General features: G+C 42.1%; 1 protein-coding gene across 2 annotated transcripts in view; it reads right to left on the reverse strand.

Annotated features, from left to right (window-relative positions):
- Window positions 1-20,100, reverse strand: part of EPHA4 (EPH receptor A4) — a gene marked incomplete at its 3' end in the record, with an annotated part of 135,227 nt that overhangs the window by 24,799 nt on the left and 90,328 nt on the right. For both annotated transcript variants that reach the window (XM_079782106.1, XM_079782107.1), the window contains exons 6-8: window positions 10,362-10,486; window positions 9,151-9,310; window positions 7,858-7,969 (exon numbers count right to left, since the gene is read on the reverse strand). In XM_079782106.1, coding sequence (XP_079638232.1) covers window positions 7,858-7,969; window positions 9,151-9,310; window positions 10,362-10,486 — 397 coding nt within the window. The remainder of the gene's footprint in view (window positions 1-7,857; window positions 7,970-9,150; window positions 9,311-10,361; window positions 10,487-20,100) is intronic.

The raw sequence follows: 20,100 nt of genomic DNA on the forward strand, positions 1-20,100 counted from the left end.
TAAAATAGTTTCCATGGAAGAATGTTGCATAAATCAAATAGTAATAATGTTCAGTATGTGATAGGTAACTCATTATCATATTATATGATATTCTTAAAGCAATAGTCTTGTGGTTATTGGTTTCAGCTGCTGCATACAAAATCCTCAATTATTATTGGAACTTTCAAGAGTAAATATTTTCTTTGTACTAGATTACATTCCTCAAGAGTTTGTAGAAAATTTGCAAAGTGAAAATGAGAAGTTTCCATTTGTAGTCTAATTCTCTTTCCAAAAAATGGTATATGGCATTCACTTTTTTTCCTAATATCCTCTAGGAGTGAGATCTGTTTTGTTATAAAGTTTTGGGGATCAGAAATCTTTGTTATACATAAAACTTAAGCCAGTAGTCTTAATATATTATATATGTACTAGAGGCCCAGTGCACAGATTCGTGCACCGGTGGGGTCCCTCGGCCTGGCCTGTGGGGATCGGGCGGAAACCAACTCTCTGACATCCCCTGAGGGATCCTGGATTGCGAGAGGGCACAGGCCAAGCTGAGGGATCCTATTGGTGCAGGATTGGGACTGGGGAGGGACCATGGGAGGGCTCCAGGGTGTGTCTGACCCCTCTCGCCCAGTCCCGATTGGCCGGACCCCAGCAGCAAGCTAACCTACCAGTCAGAGCATCTGCCCCCTAGTGGTCAGTGCGCGTCATAGCGACTGGTCAAACGAACGGTTGGATACTTAGCATATTAGGCTTTTATTATATAGGATGTGTGGGCATATATATGTGTATAAATATCACATAAAGAAATTGAAAAATTAACTCAGTTGCTATTACAGCTCTTTACAGTTTGAGAAGTTGAGACCAAATTAATGCATACAATGTGTACATTTATGTTTCTGTCAAAAATGTCAAGTTGACATTGGAGTTTATAATCATCTTGTATTTTCTCATATGAGGAAACCGAAGCTCTGAGGTGACAAAGGTTCCCTTAAGGTCCTGTTGGAATCTGGTAACCAATTCCTGACTGTGAACAAGTAGAGAAGGCAGATGATCATGTAAAGGGAGAACCTACCAGCCCAGGCAAGGACAGAGGCAGCCCTATCATGGTCACATGTCCCAGGCCTCTCACCCGCATTCCTCTCCTCATTGTCAGCAATGCAGGAGCCAGCTCCACAGTCAGCCCCTCAGAGCCAACAGATGTCCCTCAGTGTGTGTAATTCCCTTGCAAATAATAACACCTTGCACTGTTGCACTGTAGTTAACTTTTCAAAGTGCTCTCATTACTCCTCCCCTAACTGTTTGCAAAGCAGGAAGCAGCTTAGTAAACAGAGACCCAGTTACGAGAGTTAAGTCTCAAATAATAGCTTGCCTTTTTAGTTTGTAGTTTACTTTTGGAACAGCCTTCACATCCACTATTTAGTTGCATCTTCACCATAACTCTATGAAAGCAATCAGGCAGACAGACACACACTCAGTCCCACTGAACAGACGAGGGAATGGGGGCAGCCAGGAAGAGATTCACCCATGACCCTCTCAGCAAGTGCTGGAATGTGTCTGCCCTGATCCGGCTCACACTCCACATACTTCTCATAGTGCATATGAAGTTATACGATGGCATGAGAGTTAAATATAAGTAATTTTACATTTTATATCAGTAAATCCACTTAAATTGTATTCCACTCTGCTCCCAAAATCCACTTCTTCATCAAGGAAACTAAACAAGTTTAAGCATGCTGCAACCAAACATTAGGAAGAAAGATGTAGTCCCTTCCAAACCTCTCCCCACCCTTCCCCTTTTAAAGGAAACAGGAGTGTTAAGTCAGGGACCATGAAAACAACATTTCATGTCAGGGAAACTCCTCGTGGCTACGTCCCAAGGAAGTGATAGGATCCTGCCAGCCTCAGAGATTGTATCTTATCAGAGCTCCTAAAAGCATTATCTAAAATTACAAGTATATCTTTTAAACCACTTTAGATCTCCAATACTGATTGGAACGCTTCTCCTTTAAAAAGAGGCAGGGGAGGGGAAATGCATAGAGCAGGAGAGCTTTGGTACCAACTGAATTCATATAGAAACAAGGGTTTTCAAGCTGCCCAGGGGTGGGGTTATCTGTTTCATATCTAGCACATTCATTAAATATGTGCAAAGCCGGAGGAAATGCAAAATGGCAGGGATCATTAATTATAAGGCTGACATGTCCATCCTTTCCTCAGACTCCTACACCTGGAGGGGGAATTAAATTAGAGGCAAAACTTCTTTACTTCGCAGTGTGACTCGGAGGAGAGGACCCTACAAAAGTACAGGGAATGCTGGAAAAGAAACACTGGAATTACTGTTCAAAGGCTAATTGTAGCCTATTAGCTTTTTAATAATACCTTGAAAACTCAAATGCCTCGGTCCTGCTCTACCTTTGTCACTTGATGACCCTTTCTCCTTGTCTCAGGGTAGGACAATGTGGCCTTTATTGTCCCAAGAAAGCAAACCCACTGAAGTGTATTATTGGGTCAGCCAGCCTGGAGGAAATCACAGGCTGGCTGACCCAAGATGTGCTAACTCCGTACTGATCTCCGAGGCAGATCACCAGAATGGCAGAAGGAAACCTTTGTTGAAGAATTTCTTATTATTAAGATGTGGGCAAGCTGATTAAAAAAGGGCAAGGAGGGGAGTGGTTGGTAAGCGAATGCTCCAGAAGGAAACATGGAAACTTTCAACCGCAGGAGTCACAGAAAAGCGTCCCCTCTGCAGGTGAAACTTTGAAAGCCAAGGAGCTAAGCCCTCCTTCTGTCAAAGGGAGGCACAATAAGGGTATTAACAGACTTTGTTGAGGATCAGCAGGAGTTCCTGCGCTGCCTTCCCAACCAATGCGTTGTTCCTGGCACCTTGACTATCCTCAATAAAACAAACAAAACAGTGGAGGGGAGAGAGCAGGGGCCCAGCTAAAACCCAGCTTTTATTAAAATACTAACTTCCCTGACCAAGTGGATGGATTTGATTGATGTGGTTCACTGTTCCAAAACTAATTAGTAAAGGGTAAGTAATTTATTCAGCTAAAGTGCAGATTGAAGATAAGGCAAAGTTAGAACTAGCCGGGTCTAGGAGAACCCTTTCTAGCATTCAGTGGCATCACTCATGATGATTCAGAGAAGCCATTCTTCTTTATCCTCTTCCTTAAGTTGTCATTGTTCTTGAACCAAATGATGGCTAAATGTTCTTCACAAGCAACATTTAAAATGGTTGGAATTGAACCGTACGATTGCAGGAAGGTTGTTTTGAAATGTTCCTGCAGTACCATCTGCCCCCTAATTGTATGAATTTACATGGCTTCATCAGAGCCAATTTAGGCTACCATTTAAATGTATTCATTCCTACGTGATCATAATATTCCAATGAGGACACCAGGAAAAGGCAGATACAGACTGAATGGTAACTGGTTTAGCACTACTTGAACAGTTGGCTTCAAAGTGAAAAATCTTAACCTTCCTAAGACAAAACCAACTTGCAATGTCTGACTTTATAGTATGCATTAGACTTGACATTAATTCACAGATTACAACCATTACCAACATCACTGACAGACTCTTACAATTTTGGTATGATAGAACTGTCGATGTTAGCTTTTGATGTAGGTCAAATTTCTAGTTAAGAAGACATTAGAAATGGATTCCTGTCTAGATCAAGCAACTAACCAGCTGTGTGACCTTGGTTCAGTTAATTGTTTAACTGCCTCTCTAGTCCTCAAGTTCCTGATATACGAGATGGCAGTGGTAGAATTCCTCAGTTTCCTAAACAAGAAACATTGGTGTAACTCACCCATATATTTTGTCATAGACACTTCATTTTTTTTTCTTAAAGTCAATTCACTTCTTTTTCTTAATTCAGATAAAAGGGGTACTTTATAACCCTAATATAAATGGAAACCCAGAGTCACTTGCAATCATCAAAAGGTCAGTATCAAAGCAGTTATGCTCAATTATCCGCCAGTACTTATCTCTGATCTTAGAAAAGAGTCATCCTGTGTTCTGGTCCTTTCTTAAAAGGGATTTTCATACTCGAACAATAAAGTACTATTTGGGGAAGACACACTAGCCTAAAGCAACCCAAATTAATACTATTTGTGATGCTTCGGGAAGAAACCCAATTAAATCATTAATATAAAGGGGGTGGGGGGTGGGATGTCAGAAAAATTTAACACATTTCATCATTCATCCTAAAGGTTCTGACCTCATCATTGCATTTTATAATGTCACTGTTAATAGTCTTTTCAAAAATCACTTCAAAAAGCAATAAAGTGGTTGCACTGTAGAGTTTACAAATATGTACGTATAGGCAAATGGGGAAACGAGGCTGTCTGCTAAGAGAATGTGCATTTGTGGTTTGCAGTCTAGGGACAGCATCCCATGGGGTGTACGAGAACTGCTGCACTTTATAAACAACCCGGTTAGCAAGTACAACTGTCTTCTCCAAAAAGCTGACAGAATCCTTAAAATATCACTGGAGTGATGAGGATGATACTAATCAAAGATGCCTATGAAAAAGGTAAGTTAATTTGCTTAACATAATATGGGTGGTAAAAACATACAGTATATCGTGGTCAACGTACTTTGTATAACATACTAAGTTTATAAACTTAGTAGCTGGACTCTATCAATAAGATCCCTAAATGTTTACACATCCAAGTTAGCCAGAAGAAAAACGTGGATCTTTTCATTAAAAAAAAAAAAATTGAAGCTTACTTTGGCTTGCCTAAAGCTCAGGCTTCTTAGCATAATCCCAATGTGATGAAATAAATGACACAATTACTAGTAAAAAAAAAAAAAATCTAGTAAGATACCAGCTGTGAGCCTGAGGCCGTTTCCTCTTTGTTAAAGGACAAATTAGCACCAAACAGACTTTCTCTCACCCTGTGGGTCCCTGCCCATCTTAAAACCCTCAGATGCCATCAGCAGTGTTGGGTTCAGGTGGAGGGGCATCATTCTGTAAGGGGTTTCTCTAGCATCCATCCTGCCATCAATATTATGCGGCTCTAAGAAGCCAGAAGCAGCCCCATCACTTTCCAGGGGAGGGTGTCTCACCGTTGCTTTCCTGGACTGCTGGCTGCAGTGTACAGAGCAGTGTGACTTTGGGGGTACCATTTACCATCTTTCACTTGCACTCACTAAAAGCATGGGCCAGACTTTTATCTGCAAGACCTGTCTCCTCTCTCTTTACCTGTTCTTGTCCCACTTCAACATTTGCCGAGGAACATGACAAAGCACACGCCTGCGTGTGAAGAAGAATCAGCTGAGTGTGCATCCGCCCCAGCAAAACCTGTCGCTACCTGGCTCCCGGCAGCCTTCCCTATGACAGCTTTATGGCCGACACTAAAGCAGAATCAATAGGAGGGCAAGGGGTTGACATTTCATTTTCTAAAAAATGATCCATTGAGGACCAATCACCAAGCAGTGTTTATCAGCCTAGGGAAGTGACTTCTTCTTCTTTTTTTTAAAATGGGGAAGAAGGGACAGGAATCATCGCTGGGTAACTCGACAGGCTCAATTCTCTAAGGTGGGGACTCATAATTGGAAATCCGATGCATCCTGCTATCAATCCTGCCTTAAATAATAAAGTGATCAATAAAAGCCGAGAGGAAATTAAGTCATCAGGCTTGCGATGCTATTTTCTAGAGCTATGGCTTTTAATAAACTTGTCTTCCTGCATTACATTTCCCTTCCTTTTCATCCAAGCAGAAGAACATCCAAGAGAAACTTATAACGAGGTGACTTATGACTCTGGTTTGACTGCTATATTCAGGGCAATTAAAATTTTTTTTAAATGTAAATCTCAAAGAAATTTGAACTACAACTAGAAAATGCTTCCAACCAACATCAGAGAGAAGGTGAGACACAAGAAGAGACCCACTTTCTGGAAACATGAGCTGTCTCAAATGGTTCTGAGAATCACATGGTACTGGATTTCAACCAAATATTTTTTAGAAGTTAAGGTAATTAATAATGGTTTTGTATTTTTAGACTTTTAAACATCTACATTTTCTGATAACAAAAGTTGTTTATATATACTGTGAAATTTTCAAATGCAGAAATATGTAATAATGAAAGCAATGCTCTGTAATTTTTATTCTCCCCCATCTGACCCCCTGTTTCCCAGTATCAGATGGATATATATAAATGCATACCATTCCCCAAGTGTTTATATGCCTGGCAGGTATATACATACACAAAATCAAATGGCAATGGACAAGAAAGCAGTCCATCTTGATTTACTTCCAAAATCAATGCCAGGGAAACAAAGCACACTGGAAATTCACGTTCTGTTCTGGCCAGTTGAAGTTTCCGAAGGCCAAGATGTACCATCACATAGAATGGATCAGGCATGTATACATGGATATGTGCATTATAGCAACAAGGATGAGAGTCTGTGGTAGATTTCACTTCTTCAGGATGGAACGAGATACTCTGATCAAACTTATCTAGTTCAGACTTTGCACCAACAAGAACTAGCAGGATGACAAATGTAGGTTCCCACACACCATGAGGAGTTGTTCTATACTATGTTAAAGTGACCAAAATTGATCTCTCTATAATAGGCATTTTGGAGAGTGATATTAATAAATACATGTGACAACTGGGACCATATCCAGGCAAAGTAAGCTATATGGTCATCACCTTAATTATAATGTATCACCAAAGCGAGGGAAAGGCATGGTCACTTCCCTAAAGGCATATTTGGAAATAGCCAGAGGCATATTTGTGACATCAGGGAGATCACCAACAGAAGAGGCAGGGAGAGATAATGCCCAGTGGCCTGAGAGCCCGGCATGGCTCCTGGGCTCCCAGAGAAGCTCTGCCACTAGGCCAGTGTCATGACTCTGGACAAGTACTACATCTTTCTGTGTGTCATTTTCCTCTCCCATAACATGAAAGGTTTATGTTTAAGAGGATCATTTTGACATTCTTAGGTTGTGCATTTTTTGTGGGTTTGTTTGTTTTCCCCAAAGCCTCACCTTGTGAAATGGTGGTTGGTACAGGGATGAGATCAGAGAAGGTGCAGCTTTGCTCACAGGAGACAGAGGAGGCCCAGATGTGGGCACAGGTTGAAGAAGAGCAGCTGTCCCCGCCACCACCCCTTTTCCTCCAGAGGCCCCACGCAGTGTTTATAAGTAGATGGAGGCAACAGCAGTAAGAAAAACTGGTCCAAAGGAATATGCCGCCAAACCATTTTTAGTTCTTTCTTTTCTAGATTGTTTTTACAGTTTCAAGTTAGATTGTAAAGTTACAGAGACTAAGTAATCAACTGTTTTATATTTATTTCCAAGAATAATGCTAGGCCTACAATGTACTCAATGGATACTGTCTGGAAATGCTGAGGCACCTACTGTGTGCCATATTATCTACTTTGTCTATCAAATGTCTCCATCAATAACTCTTTGAAGCAGATATCATTACCCCTGTTTAATAAAAGGAAAACCAAGACTCAAAGTGGTTAAGTAATTTAGCTGACAAATGGCAGAGTACAAATTTTGGTCCCAAGGTTCATATGGCTTTCTCTTTTTTGCCTTTGGCAGTAAGTCCAAGTTTAAGAGACATATAAATGTAACACCTTACAGCTTAAGAGTATCCAGAAGTCTCCCGCCAGATTGTTTTCCTGGAATTAATTGGGTCTTTCCAGCTCTCAACTCTGAGAGCTCCCACCAGGGTACAGTAGGCAGCTCCAGGAGGGGTGTGGGGAGATCAAAGCAAAGAGAATGGGGCTTGAGATGCAAATGTTGTGTTTATAATGCTAATCAAAGCCTCAGCTTTGTGTGGAGGGGACAAAAAGCTCCCTCATAAAAACTGGGAAGGGAGGGTGGTTCAGTGAGTGGCTTAAGTGCTTACCTCCTGCTGATGACAAAAGCTGCGATGAGAATGACCACTAGCACCACACTGCCAGCTACGGAGACCAGAAGGACGGTGGAGTTGGCCCCATCTCCAATGATCCGAGAAGGCACTGGTAAAGACAGTCACACAAGGATCACCTTTGGGAAGGTCCTAAGAGGGAGGCACTTCTGACTGGGTCACAAGATTCAAATGTCTGAAGCCATTTAGAATGCTCACAGCCTCTTTGCCCTTCGTTAAGTATTCATGCAACAGCGTTTTCTAAGGCAGCCTTAATGAGACAAGGGCATTCTTTTCATAATTGCATGAAAAAATTCAACCAAAAGATTCTTATTAAATCCTGTGGTAAACATCACCAGGAAGGTGTGTTTTTGTTTTTTTCCTTTCTTTTCTTTCTTCTTCTTCTTTTCCTTTCTACTCTTACTCCTAACTCTTACATAAAAATCTGATGCATTCCTTAGTGGGAAATTTCAGAAAGGACAAGCAATTTTGAATGTTCCTCTCCCTCCCACACCTCCCAAAACTATCAAAAACCTTCCTATTGGTGTCCAGTTTAAAGGCCACTTCCTCCTTGAAGGCTTCTAGGATAATCCCAAAGGATGTCAAACCCCTACCAATTTAATTCTGGAGTACTTTCTCCTCTGCTTTTGTTTTCATTCTTTTTTTAAAAAATAATTTGTGAATATAATTACTTTCTAGAACTGATGTTAAAAATTCTGCTCCACCATCTCCTTATAAAGTGGGCTCAATTTTGGTTAGTTAATTATGGATGTGGAGATATCTTATGTAACCTGCTTACTGATGGGTACACCCTCTGTTAATATTTTTTACTTAACCAGTTGGTCCAACTCAATGTTGAAAGAGTTGATATATTTGTCCAAATGGGCTTAAAAACACACACACACACATACAAAAAATGGTCTGACATGATTTAAAAAGATTCCTAGAAATAAATAGGAAAGGGAAAAAAATGGTCCCTTTTCCAGTCTTCCCAGGAGGAAAATTTCCTAGCTATGCAACTCTCAATTGGCTCAGCAATCTCATTTCTCATGGTTTATAGATTGCTGAAAACCAACAAAAGAAAACAGATATTTTTTTCAATCACATGAAAAAAAACAGGCCAAATAATATTATTTTAAAATGCTCTTCTCTAAATAGCATGAGGTTTTCCAATTTACAGGCATTGTTCATTGCAACAAAATGTTTTCCTAACCAAAAATGATGCACAGCACCTTGGATTTCCCTGTAATAGGATTTGCCTTGCATGGTCAAAAGAACCTCAGAACTTCTTACCTGTGTTGGTTGTGACCTCCAGGGGCTCACTGAAATCTCCATAGCCAGCTGCTGTCCTGGCCCGGACATGGAAAACATAGGAAGTCAGAGGATTCAGACCTTTGATATCAGTGTTCCTGGCAGCTGTCCGGACAATGCGATAGCTTCGCTCATTCTGATCCTACATTGTGGAAAGATAAAATAGAGGAAGATGGCAAAAGAAATCCTCCACTTATCTAGGCACAAAATTAAAGGAGCCATGCCAATCTACTCAGAATCTGAAAGAAAACGGAGTTAGATTAACTCTCTAAACACTATATTCTCTTCAATGTTAGAAGTACTATTGTTACTTCTAGCTGTTGAAAGAAATGTAGAGTTGTTGTATGATCATTGTTGACACTGAGCACATTCAGATCTTTATTCATGATCTTTTTTAGAAAAGATAATTAGGTGATGGTTGATGGCTTTTCTCACTCCACACACAGCAATTTAACAGAAATAACTGTAAGAAAGTCCCTTGTCTTTTTCTACTTTTCTGTCTAGAAAATGTCAAAAATGTTGTAATCTGGTTTCAATGAAAAAAAAAAAAAAAACCAACAACAACAACAACAACAACAACCCTGCCCCTTTTTCTGCTTTTAATAAGGAAGCCAATAAATGATTATCCTTAAAAAGAGAAGACAATTGCTCATTTTTCTAGACAACTTCGAATGCAAATAGCTCTCTTCAGAATTTTGTCCTTTAAGGGAGAAAAGCTATTTGTAAAAATAATGTCTTTCTATAACTTTAAGAGGCAGAAGAATATAATTTTTCTTCCCTGGTTTTCTATTAAAAGTCATCAAAAGCCACACCTTGATTCTGAATAGCAGTGATCTACTTAAGCAGATCATCATTTCATCTTTTATGTGTCACTCTCCTGATAGAAGGTTACAGATTAGAACTAGCTGTTTGGATTTCTATTACTAGAAAGAAAACATTATAGTTACATTAGAATGCAATGTACTTTTTTTCTGTTTTTGAAGATAACCAACTTAATACATAAAATTCAGAATTGGATTTAATTATGAGCAAAATGCATTTGACTTTGAGATTCACCAGCATTTCAGGATTTATAATTGGCCAAAAACCAGATGCAAAAAAAAAAAAAAAAAAAAAAAAAAAAGGAGAAAGGGAGGGAAGGAGGAAAAGAAAAGAAAAAAGGGAGGGCAGAACTTTGCTCATTCAATTAATACCTTCTCATAATACTTGACTTCATACTCTAAGATCACTCCATTGGGTCTATCTGGTTCCAGCCAAGCCAGGGCAACACTGTATCTGGTAACTTCTTTAGCCTGGACCAAAGCAATGGATGATGGTGCTATTGAGAAAAACAAAAGAAAAGAAAAATAAAAACCAGTTTATTTCAGGGGGAAAAAATTAGTGGCATCAGTCAGTAATTTCATTTTACTTAAGAAAAGTATAAAGGATTGTCTTGTCTTCCTCCCAAACCCCATTTCGCTCTTCCCCTGAACAAAAGTATACCATACACCATTTTAATGGTTCTCTCCAGTATCCCTTTGTGCATGGTTTGTCCTAGAAAAATAATCTCTGAAGTAAAAGCCTGGTAGTCCACGGGCCTACAACGTCAAGTCCACAGCACCTGTAACCATTCTTCTTAAAAGGCTGCAGGTATAGAGAATGCTGTCTGCTTCTGATTTTCTGGAACCTTTGAAAGCCTTTGGAAGATTTCCCTTTAAGCTCACTGAAACTGCATCTCCTACTCGAGTATCATCTTACTGGTCTTTAATTTTATACCAGCAAGAGGATTTGCAACTCTTCCAAGGGAGCTGAGGGGAATGCCACAGGCAAACAATTTACATACTTTCCAATATAAATAAAAATACTGCTTAATTACAGTGAAAGTTTCCAGTTTGAACACAACCATGCAAATAATGAAGAACACGAATAAAGCAATGATGTTCTCTCTGGACATACATGGCATTCTGCAACAACTTTATGAGAGTTGAAATATTGCTTTTGCCTACTGAGTAGCAAACCTTTCCACTGAGAAAGACACAAAAGCAGCCCTCCACTCCGTGTGTTGTCGGGGGTGGGGAGGAGGATACATTTGAGATGTATAAAACCAATCTGACTAATGCTTGCTTCTCCACTGTTGGGCCACAGCTCCGGCCAGCTGTTAAGCTCCACTGTGGCTGACAATGGTACTAATGTGCCATCTCAGGGAGCAGAGGAAGCAGTCAAGCAGTCATGAAGTCAGCAACCTTATCTAATGAAGCTGGTCTGTAGAACCAGAGAATTGGGGTCTTCCTAAATTTAATGTATAATCTTTTTTTATTCCCAAATAGTGAAAACATCAAAATGGCCACTGAGAAGCAACAACGTAGTGCTGGGTCTTTCTAATGTTCTTCTCAGACACACACACACACACACACACACACACACACACACACACACACCAAACCCTAACTTGAGGAAAAAATAAATTGTCACTGAAAAGGGAACGGGGACTAGCTTCAAACCCACTTGACCATATCTGACAGACATATTGATGGCACAGACCAGCAGGGAGCATCTCTCAGAGATAGGGGGTCATTTGACAGCCCAGCGTCTCTGTTAAGGGTGCAGTGACAGTCACACATATACTATGCTTCTCCTCCTCCTCTTTCTGGCCCTCCTCCTCCCCCTCCTCTTCCAAAGCAATTCCAGATTGGATCTCAGGCATAAACACTAGTGAAAGATGCAGTGGATTCACATGTCCTCCATCAAAGGCAAACCCAAGGTTACTCATGCCCAACTGGACCCAGCAGACATATGGAAGCCACTGAACATCTGAAGAAAATGAAAAACGGAAATGTGCTCATTAGCTGTATTAAAGCTCCCCTTCCCTAACACACACACACACACACACACACACACACACACACACACACACACACGCGCGCGCGCACACACACACGCTCTTTCTCTTTCTTTACTAGTTGACACAGAGCCATTGCCCAGCAAAACCCAAGGAGTGACTTTCTGAAATATAGAGTTAGCAGGGAAGCTAAGAAGGCTGCCTGGCTGTGAAAAGCCATTTCACTCCAGGTAATGAATATATTGCCTAACAGAGCACTTTAGCATACACTCCATAAAACGGGGCTCTTTAATCTCTGATGTTCAGGATTGGGAAATGAAATAGAAAAGCAAGGCCATTAGAAAGAAAGCAGGAGGGAAGAAAATCATGAAGTTACAAAATGAACTTTCTCTCAGCAATGATCTGGGTCAAACCCCGATAATCAACAGATTTCTCGGAAAAGAATTGCCTGGCAGCCCTTGGAGTGCACTGATTAACTAAGATGGTTCCTCTAGCTGGGCTATCACTCAGCGGCTGTATGTGGGAGATGAGTCTGATTTCCATTTCAGAAGTTGGAGCAGGGGTGCCCGGTGCCCATTCGAAGACAATATGAATTCAACCGAGGCGCTCCACAAACTCCAGGCAGGGAGTTAACAATATGACCGCATTAACTAACAGACTATTTCTAATGCAGCCCTACTTGGAAAATTCATATGCACAGAGTGTATGCATGGTGACCCGCTGTCGTACAAACGGATGAAAATGGGGTTAAAGGGGAAAGTCGAATAAATAGCTCTAATTCACAAAAAGGATTATGTCCTGTGGCTGTGAAGTCCAGGTTCTTGCTGAACAGATGTTTTTCAGAAGAGCATTTTTATCGGGCCAGTGACAAAAGCAATCCCTGAGCAGGTCCTACTGAGAAACGTACTTCAAACAAGCCACTGCATTGGAGGATAATATGGCAGCCCCTCTCCCCGGGGAGGAGTACTTCTTACCTTCTCTGATAAGAAGAACACCAGGTGGGCAAAAGCTGGGCCCCACCACACTGCCTCTTCGGAGAGAAGAGAAAACGGGGATATGATCCACATTATAAGCCACGTAACGGCTTTCCCCTTGCCTTGCCTTCTAGGCTTCTAAGGCAGCCTCCAACTCTACATCTGGAAGCCATCACCCTACCAGCGATGACTGCCTGTGGCTTGCTTCCTTAGCAGAGGCCTTTGGCAATGGCATTTCTCAATGGCATTTCCCTACTCCAGTGGTTCCCAATAATTAGTTTTCTCATGTCACCCATATAATTCCTTGCTGCCACAAACCTCTGTATCTTGTACTATGATTTAAGTCATATTTTTTCTTAAATTGACACACTATACTACTTTGAAAGGAAATATTTTGAAAGGAAAAATGCCATTACTGTTATCACTTGCAATAATGGCGAGTAACCATAAAAATGAAAATAACATTTCAGTAAAATAATACTATCAACTAAATAATACTATCAACTCTTGCCTCTCCAGGCTTTGCCAAAAGAGATAAGCTAGGGAATAAGAGATTTTAAAAGAAACTAACTTTCACACAGGGCAATTCAATATATGTAAGGTTCCATCTGGGTCTTCCCTAAAATCATCTCTGTTGCCACTGATGGTATGCTGCCACGCTTCGGTAAGCTCTGCCAACCCTACTCAATTTAGAAATGTTCTGGATCCTGAGTCCCAGTATGCCAGGGCTCTGCCCTTTGCTAACAGGACTAGAAGAAGAAATAATAGACTGATACAGATTGAACATTTATCCCAGATATGTGATTCAGTGGGGGCTTTGACAAATAAATGCCTTAATTCAACAGAGCGCTTCTAATTCAGAGTGGGAATTTTGGTCAACATGAAAAGACCAAGCAGAGGAGAGGTCCTGCTTGCCTCTCATTTCTCTGATTTACATTCTGAGACCTTATAGACACACTTTTTTTCCACAGCACCGACTCACCCACTAAGCACATACTTAAGGAGCACCAATGGAACAGGGCAAAGAAGGGGAAGGGCAAGCAAAGTGGTATCAAATACAATGTTTCTTATCAAATTAAGTACCGTCTTATCTTTTCAACTCTTCCTAACTGAAAAAGCAAAAACAAAACCACAGATGGAAATTTTTTACAATAGCCTCAGAGAGAAGACATTCTTTAATGTCAACTCAGAGGACTCATTTTCTAGACCTCAAGAGGAGACAGTTCCTTCGAACCCTCTTTTTATCCACATTCTCTCATGGTGATGAGAAGAAAGAGGTGGGTGCTATAGACATGTAATGTACCTGCGTCAGCATCAGAGGAAAAGCCAAGAAGAAGCTGAGGACTGATGTAACTATCCTTACTGAAAGAGAGAGATGCATCTTAGATTGAAAAGCATTTCTATTTACCCAGACTTCCTTCATAAAGTAGATGTTTGCTATTAGGAAACTTTTGTTGTGCTTGTGGACATAAACAGGCATTCTTTAATGGCTAGAATTTTGACATAACACATAACAAGAAAAGGTGTCATGCTTGTTGACAATAGTGTGGCTAAAGAAAGGTGAATGATAAATGTAAAAATCACAAAGACAAGAACTACCGAAGGAGAGGTTTTTAAAAAATGTTTATGATTTAATTCAGTTAAGCTCCTAATTTTCAAGGTTTTGAAGCAGAACTTCCAATGGCCCATAGATGTCTATCCTTGGCTGAATGAAAACAGTGACCGAGACAAGAAACTAGAATAGGGAGAAATGCAGTGTGGCTTGCAGAAAGAACCCTGGAAAGGTTTAGAAAAAGGTTGGGGAGTATGCTCAAGATTCGCAGGGACAAACAGTGGCAGAAAAGCAAAAAGGAGGGCTGAGCAGAGGTGCGCTTCTGCAAACATGACTAGAATTTTCAGGAAATCACTAGCACCCTGGTGCTGTGAGGGCAGAGCACTCATCCAGGACATAAGGAATGAGCTGCAGATGAAAACGTATCTGATCCATATACTTAAAGTATTCTTTACTCATTTGTTTGGAACAAGCGATCAATGTTTAAAGGATTTGGGGGGAAATTCCAGGTTTGATATTTACTAGTTGCCATCTTGGGCAAGTCACTCAAATTTCCTTGCCTCAGTTCTTCTATTTATAAAACCCCTTTCCTTCCAGATACAAGCATGTGAGCTGTTCGAATGTACCTTGCATACGGAGAGGGCTTGCCCTTGTTCATCTCTATATTCCCACTATCTAAGATAATGTCTGGCACATAGTAGGTGCTCAATATATTTGTCAAGTGCATAAAAGTGAACTAAATCTAAAATATTCTTTGTGGACAGGAAAAAGGTTTTCTAAGTCTAAAGTACCAGAAGTAAGTCATCCCTAAAACAACTTTGTATCTGCACCTGTTTCAGATGAGCTTTGGTGAATTTGGTTTTGCTATTTAGGTTAACTAAGATATTGACAATTAGGAGGGAAGTGAATGACGATTCTGATTATAACTGGAGTCTGTTTTCTATGGGACCTACGATGCTCCTGAACTTATTTTGAACACACAGCCTGCAAAATGTCATTCAAATGTAAGTTTACATTAAAACTCGCTTCACTGCACCTGTTATAGGCAGCATTTTGAGGCACCACTCTTTTTGGATGAGTGCAGTGTTGATATCCACTCAGTATGTCTTCTCTGTATCTGGCGAGCACGTGCAAATAGTTCTCTTGACTTCCTAACCGTGAAGGTGCAGTGCTGTTGGGATTCCCCCACTCTCAAATCATAATCCTAAATCCAGAAAGAGCCACAAGCATTCCTTGTTTGAGAATTTTGTGGCACCGAAGTTTCTCCAAAGATGCACTAATGTAGGCTCAGTCAGTCACTGCCAGGAGAAGCCATTAGCTATTCCACCCAAAGGACATTATTGTTGAAGTGTCAGGGTAATAGAGTAAAGAGCCCTCTGCAGTCAGGGGAAGGGCAGCAAGATTAAGCCGGAGAAACAGACTGTCTCCACACACCTATTGGAAACAAGTAAAATGGTAGTAAAATATCATTTTTAAAAATGGAGCAAAACCTAAGAGGGTAAAAAAAAAAAAATTCATGAAAGCTTGGAGGTCAAATGATCTGAGCTTTCTATGCCAACATAAACTCCCCTTCTCCCAAACTATTCCGTATTCAAAATTCGACATATCCCTGAGAAACAGAGCAGGCTTTCCAAATGGAATCCCCATTTGCCGTGTGCCTGTGGTTCCATTTGGTTTGAGAGCAGACCACAATGCATCCAGAAGGCACATGCGGGTTTTTATCTCCGTGTGTGCTTTCGATAAACAGAAACAGCACAGATTAGGGGCTGGATCATGACTTCCGAACAGTGGTACGTTTCCCAAGGAAGAATTACAGGATATGCTTTGATGTCAAACAGAGGTGGCTCCTTTTAAGAAAATGGTAAATTTAACTTTCTTTGGTTAAAAAGCTCAGCAGTTCTCCTTGCTCCCCACTGGTGTGAACGCTGTAATTTTCTTTTATTCACTTCCTCAATGACTTGCCATTAAACACCTACAAGTCATTTTACTGCAGCAGTTTGGTCCCGGTGACACCCAAGTGGAATGGAGAAGAGGAAAAGAGATTCGGAGAAAAGAAAGGGAGGACAGATGCACTTCAAACCGCCACTTCTGGGCTATAAAACTATTTTTTTTTGCGGGGGGGGGGGGGGGGGGGGAGGCAGCATCCCAAGCAGTGAATTCACAACAGTTTGGTCTGCTCTCAAACCAAACGGAACCACAGGTACACGGGAGGGCATCTAGGGAGGGGTGAGTTAGCTGAAACAGTTAGACTGCATTTCACTACTGGCTCAGATTAGGTGGGTGGAGGGAATAAGGAAGGAAGGGAACCGATGCAAAGAAAGGTGTCTGGCCTGTGGGCAAGGAGGGGTGAAAAAAGCCCTTTAGAGAAGTCAAGAAACCTAAAGCATGGATGTCAGCAGGACACAATGGCCAAGGTTTGGAGGGAAGATGACTTCTTAACCACAGCAGGGTTATGTCCCCTCCCTGGGACCTGAATTTAAAGAGATGATGTTTATTGGAGGGGGTCTTCCACTGATAGGAAAAATAAGCCCACAGTTTATACTTCTCCCTGCTTAATGCAAATAGCATATTTAAATTTAATTACTCGGAGCTTAAGGTGGTTTTTGTTCCCCCTTTCTTTCTCATTTCAACGCCACAGCTCGGATTTGCTCTTTATCAAAGGTTTGTGCATTTTAAAATTCTGTCAAGCATCCAAATTAAATGCTTCAGAGCACTAATGATATCCTTGTGATGAAGGGTTTTGCCGTCACAGAGATGCTAAGAACTCTGGGTGCTAATATTAATTGCTTTCTTCCATATCCCACCAAAGGGAGGGAAGGATTTCTCTGGGCTTTGCACTACCGATGGTGCCAAAGAGCAAGGAGTCAATTTTTTTCACTGCAGTATTTTGTGGTACTCCCCAGTGTACAGAGGGCTTTCCTATACACACGATCTACTTTGCACTACGTTCAATAGCCCTCTGCTATTTTTTAGGTAAAAAGCATTAAATGACTCAATCCCCATCCACCTCCTTTGGATATGTCACTGATGTTGTAAAATCTCAGCTTTGCACCCACAGTTTCCAACTAATGTATCATTAATAAACAACTAAGCACATTTTCTCATAGTCAAGAATTAAAATTGGTTTTAAAGCCAACCAACCAATCAACAGCAGGTATAGAAAAACTTGATTGTTCCAAAATTGGTATGGAATTATTTTCCTTCAACAAAAGACCTAGAACCAAATTCTCAATTGAAATTTTTAGAAGGCTCTGAATTAAATGAAGTTCATGTATATTTAAATGCAGAAATATTCATATTAATTAAGCTTATACTAAAGGTGTATGGGTGCTTTTTTCCCCACACAGTGATATCCAAGGTCAACACATACGGTCTATTTTAAACAAATACTATAATAAAAGCAGGCCACAGTAACACTTACTGAAGGATACAACAGACCCATGTTCCCAATGACATTTGGAATCTGATTTTGGAACACTACGGATGCTTTAATTAAGTGATTCAAGAGTAAGACTACAAATCACTTAAATGACACTCTTACTTTACTTATTTTTCCTGAGAATTGGGTGGCAGATAGTTTCAGATAAATCCTTTATAGAGAACTATTAACCACATCTTTATAATAAAAGCCTAAGCGAGAACTTTACGGCAGAACCGGAACAACCGGTCTCTATGATGTGCACTGACGACCAGGGAGCAGACGCTCAACACAGGAGCTGCCCCCTGGTGGTCAGTGCATTCTCACAGAAGGAGCGCTGCTCAGCCAGAAGCTGGGTTCTCAGCTGGCAAGCACAGCTACCACAGCGGGGAGCCTCTCCTGACTCTGTGGCAGCAGGTGCAGCGGGCCAGGATGAGTGCTAGTGGCATGGTGCCCAGCCTCAATTCGGGTTCCTCCCTGGCCGCCTGCCGCTTGGTGCACTGCTACATCCCCCGAGGGGTCCCAGACTGTGAGAGTGCGCAGGCTGGGCTGAGGGACCCCTCCCCCCCTCTTATGCACGAATTTTGTGCACCAGGCCTCTAATCCTCTCTATAAAATGGTAATATGCAAATTAACCATCACTCCGCTACATAAGCCACGCCCACCAGCCAAGCCACGCCCACCAGCCAATCAGGGCGAGTATGCAAATTAACCCCAATCCAAGATGGCTACAGCCACAGAGAGCAAGGTTTCCCAGGTAACAGAGGAAGCCAAGCTTTCCATAGCCGTTGCAGGCCTAAGCCTCCACTCAAGCTACAAAGTTTCAATTATAGAAGGTAAACAAATTCAAACAAATGGCGGCAGAATGGAGCTTGAGAGAGCAGTCCAGGGTTGCCGGTGGCAACAGGGGAAGCAAAGCTTTCCGCACACCCTGGCTGGGCCCACCCGCCTAAGGCAACAAAGTTTCAATTGGAGAAGGTGAATTAACTGCCACAGAAATGGCTGCCGGAGCCCCAGGCTTGGCTCCGCTCCAGGCTACAAAGTTTCAATTGTAGAAGGAAAATAAATTCCAGATACCAGGGCCTCCCTTTGGGTTGCCAGGGGGCGTGGCCAGCCTGCAAACCACCAAGGGCCCCTCGCTCAGGCCGCCCCATGCCCCAAGGGAACCCCCACCTGATCCGGGACACCCTTCAGGGCAAACCAGCTGGCCCCCACCCGGGCACCAGGCCTCTATCCTATCTAATAAAAGAATAATATACAGATTGATCATCACTGCAACACACAATATAGCTGCCCCATGTGGTCAAAGATCCTGCCCCCATGTGGACACAAGATGGCCACTACAAGATGGCCAGCAGGGGAGGGCAGTTGGGAGGCACCCGGCCTGCAAGGGAGGGCAGTTGCGAGGGACCAGGCAGGCTTGCAAGGGAGGGCAGTTGCGAGGGACCAGGCTTGCAAGGGAGGGCAGTTGGAGGTGATCAACCCTGCAGGAGAGGGCAGTTAGGGGTGACCAGGCTGGCAGAGGAGGGAAGTTGGGGGCAAACAGGCTGGCAGGGGAGCAGTTAAGCATCAACCAGGCTGGCAGCAGAGTGGTTAGGGGGTGATCAGGCTGGCAGGCAGAAGCAGTTAGGGGCAATCAGGAAGGCAGGCAGGCAAGCAGTTGGGAGCCAGCAGTCCTGGATTGTGAGAGGGATGTCCGACTGCCCGTTTAGGCCCGATCCCACCAGGATCGGGCCTAAACGGGCAGTCGGACATCCCTCCAGGAGTCCCAGATTGGAGAGGGTACAGGCTGGGCTGAGGGACAACCCCCTGCCGTGCACGAATTTCGTGCACCGGGCTTCTAGTTTTAAATAATGTTCTTCGTAGCCATTAGGTTAAGTGTTTGCATCAGGAAGTTGAAGGTGTTGGGGCTGGCCTATGTAACTAACTGTCCAAAGATGTGAGTTCCCTTCCCATAAAGACTATTACCTGGGATGGAGCTCCTCAGGCAAGGACTACATTTCCCAGACCCCTTAGCATGCAGGGCAGTTTATGTGAATGAGTTCTGGGCCATGGAATGTGGGTTGAAGAGATTAATTTTCTTCTAGTCCTGATGCATAAACATAACTCCCTTGGGACCCTCCATTTTCTTTAGCCCACAATCTGCCAGCTGGTGCCCAGTCCCATCTTG

Source organism: Cnephaeus nilssonii, assembly GCF_951640355.1.
Source record: "Cnephaeus nilssonii genome assembly, chromosome: 10".
NCBI lineage: Eukaryota > Metazoa > Chordata > Mammalia > Chiroptera > Vespertilionidae > Cnephaeus > Cnephaeus nilssonii.